Raw genomic sequence first — 1,493 nt, 5'->3', positions numbered from 1 at the left:
GGTGGACCACACGGCACGTGTACTTCCATCTCACGGTACGTCAGAAGCACGCCAACGCCGGCGACAAAGAGTCCGACGTCGACGTCGCACGTTCTAAACTCAGCGCTGCTGCCAGGAGACCTTCTGCCGCGTTTCCAAGTATATCGGGGAAACGCGATGCCGTTCGTTTCTATGTAAGGCAATTCCCAATGAAGGGTTCGCAAAGCGCGATTATTGTTACGCGCTGGCCGAACGGGTCGGACGGGGCCCTCGTGCTCCCGGCCAGTGGAAATTAAGTCTCGATAAAAGGCAGGGCTGCTCCCTGTGGAACTCGAGGTCGAATGTCAATGAGAAATTTTTATATATTTTTCAAGGGATGCTCCTGGGAAACGAGTGAAGGGGCCGCTGCTATTTTATTCAAGGGACTCGACGTTTTATTGTATTGGAATGTCAACGGCTGGATCTTTGCCAAAGGAGACGAGTTATCGGGGAGAAAAAGCTAAAAACTGTCTTTTCAACTTTCGACTTCCGGTTCTCCTCCCTCCTCTCCGATCCCTCCCCTCCCTTCTCCTACCCCTGATACTTCTCGGTCTTCCCGTTCCCTCGATAGGTGCGTCCGAGCGACTCCGTTTTCACGTTGGCGACTCGACTTGACAGTCGCGCGCGATCGGAATGAGAAATAAATTCCAGCGGCATTATGGCAAATCTTCTGGGAATCTTTTCGCAGTGCTTTTCTGAAAAACAATTGAATTCTCGTCTCCGAGCCGTAAGTATGCACAGAGAGAACTCGAAGGTTTCATATACACGTACTTCCAAGAAGCAAGAGAGATATCAAGAATGAAAGTACGAAATAAAAAGCGCGCATTTATCCATCGTCACCAGGAAAATGGAAAACATATCAGTAGACTATTTCCCATTGATCAGGCGAAGGAAGTATTCCCTTATCTTAAGTTTCCCCTCCACTTCGGCCCTACGAAGCTGCTTCTCCCCCCTCGAGCCCAGCCGACCACCGCGACCCTCAGATCCTTCGAACCCGCCGGCGGGTTCCCTCCCTACGGCCTCCGAGTCTCCCGAGTGCCTAAGTCTCTACTAGGTGCTCTGGCGAGCCTCACCGGAAGTCGACGACCCGAGGGAGCCAGTCCTCAGGGCGCTGGGCATCAACGTACCTGCAACAGAAAGTCAAAGTGGATCGATCAGCATCGTCCCTTGACAGCCCTTGCTCTTATTCACGTGTACAAATGTCAAAGCGAGAGTCAAGAGACGGGAGCATGTTGACGGAGTCAAAAATACGAAGCGACGAGCGAACGAGATTAAAATTATTAAAGCGGCTATCAAAGGTGTATTCGGATAACGAGTATATATACCGTAACGGTCCTGTGTGCATGTACCTTTAGGTTTAAGTAGCAGGCCAAGGTTCGCTGCTCTCGCCTTATACAATGCCCACTTTATATTTGCATATCTTATACGTAGTAAACACGTGATACGTGCATTGCCTCGCCATCTTGAAAGACTCT

The 1,493-nt window shown here is 50.4% G+C and overlaps 1 protein-coding gene across 7 annotated transcripts in view; it reads right to left on the bottom strand.

Annotated features, from left to right (window-relative positions):
- Positions 1–1,493, bottom strand: part of LOC107271579 (phosphatase and actin regulator 2) — a 113,676-nt gene that overhangs the window by 65,035 nt on the left and 47,148 nt on the right. For 5 of the 7 annotated variants that reach the window (XM_025088814.1, XM_025088815.1, XM_025088812.1 and 2 more), the window contains exon 3: positions 1,092–1,145. The exons of the other annotated variants lie outside the window; for them this stretch is intronic. In XM_025088814.1, the coding sequence (XP_024944582.1) occupies positions 1,092–1,145 (54 nt within the window). The remainder of the gene's footprint in view (positions 1–1,091; positions 1,146–1,493) is intronic. 7 annotated transcript variants of the gene reach the window in all.

The sequence above is a fragment of the Cephus cinctus genome, unplaced genomic scaffold, assembly GCF_000341935.2.
Source record: "Cephus cinctus unplaced genomic scaffold, Ccin1 Ccin1_scaffold0997, whole genome shotgun sequence".
NCBI classification, from domain to species: Eukaryota; Metazoa; Arthropoda; class Insecta; order Hymenoptera; family Cephidae; genus Cephus; species Cephus cinctus.
This window is presented reverse-complemented; position numbering and strand designations above follow the sequence as displayed.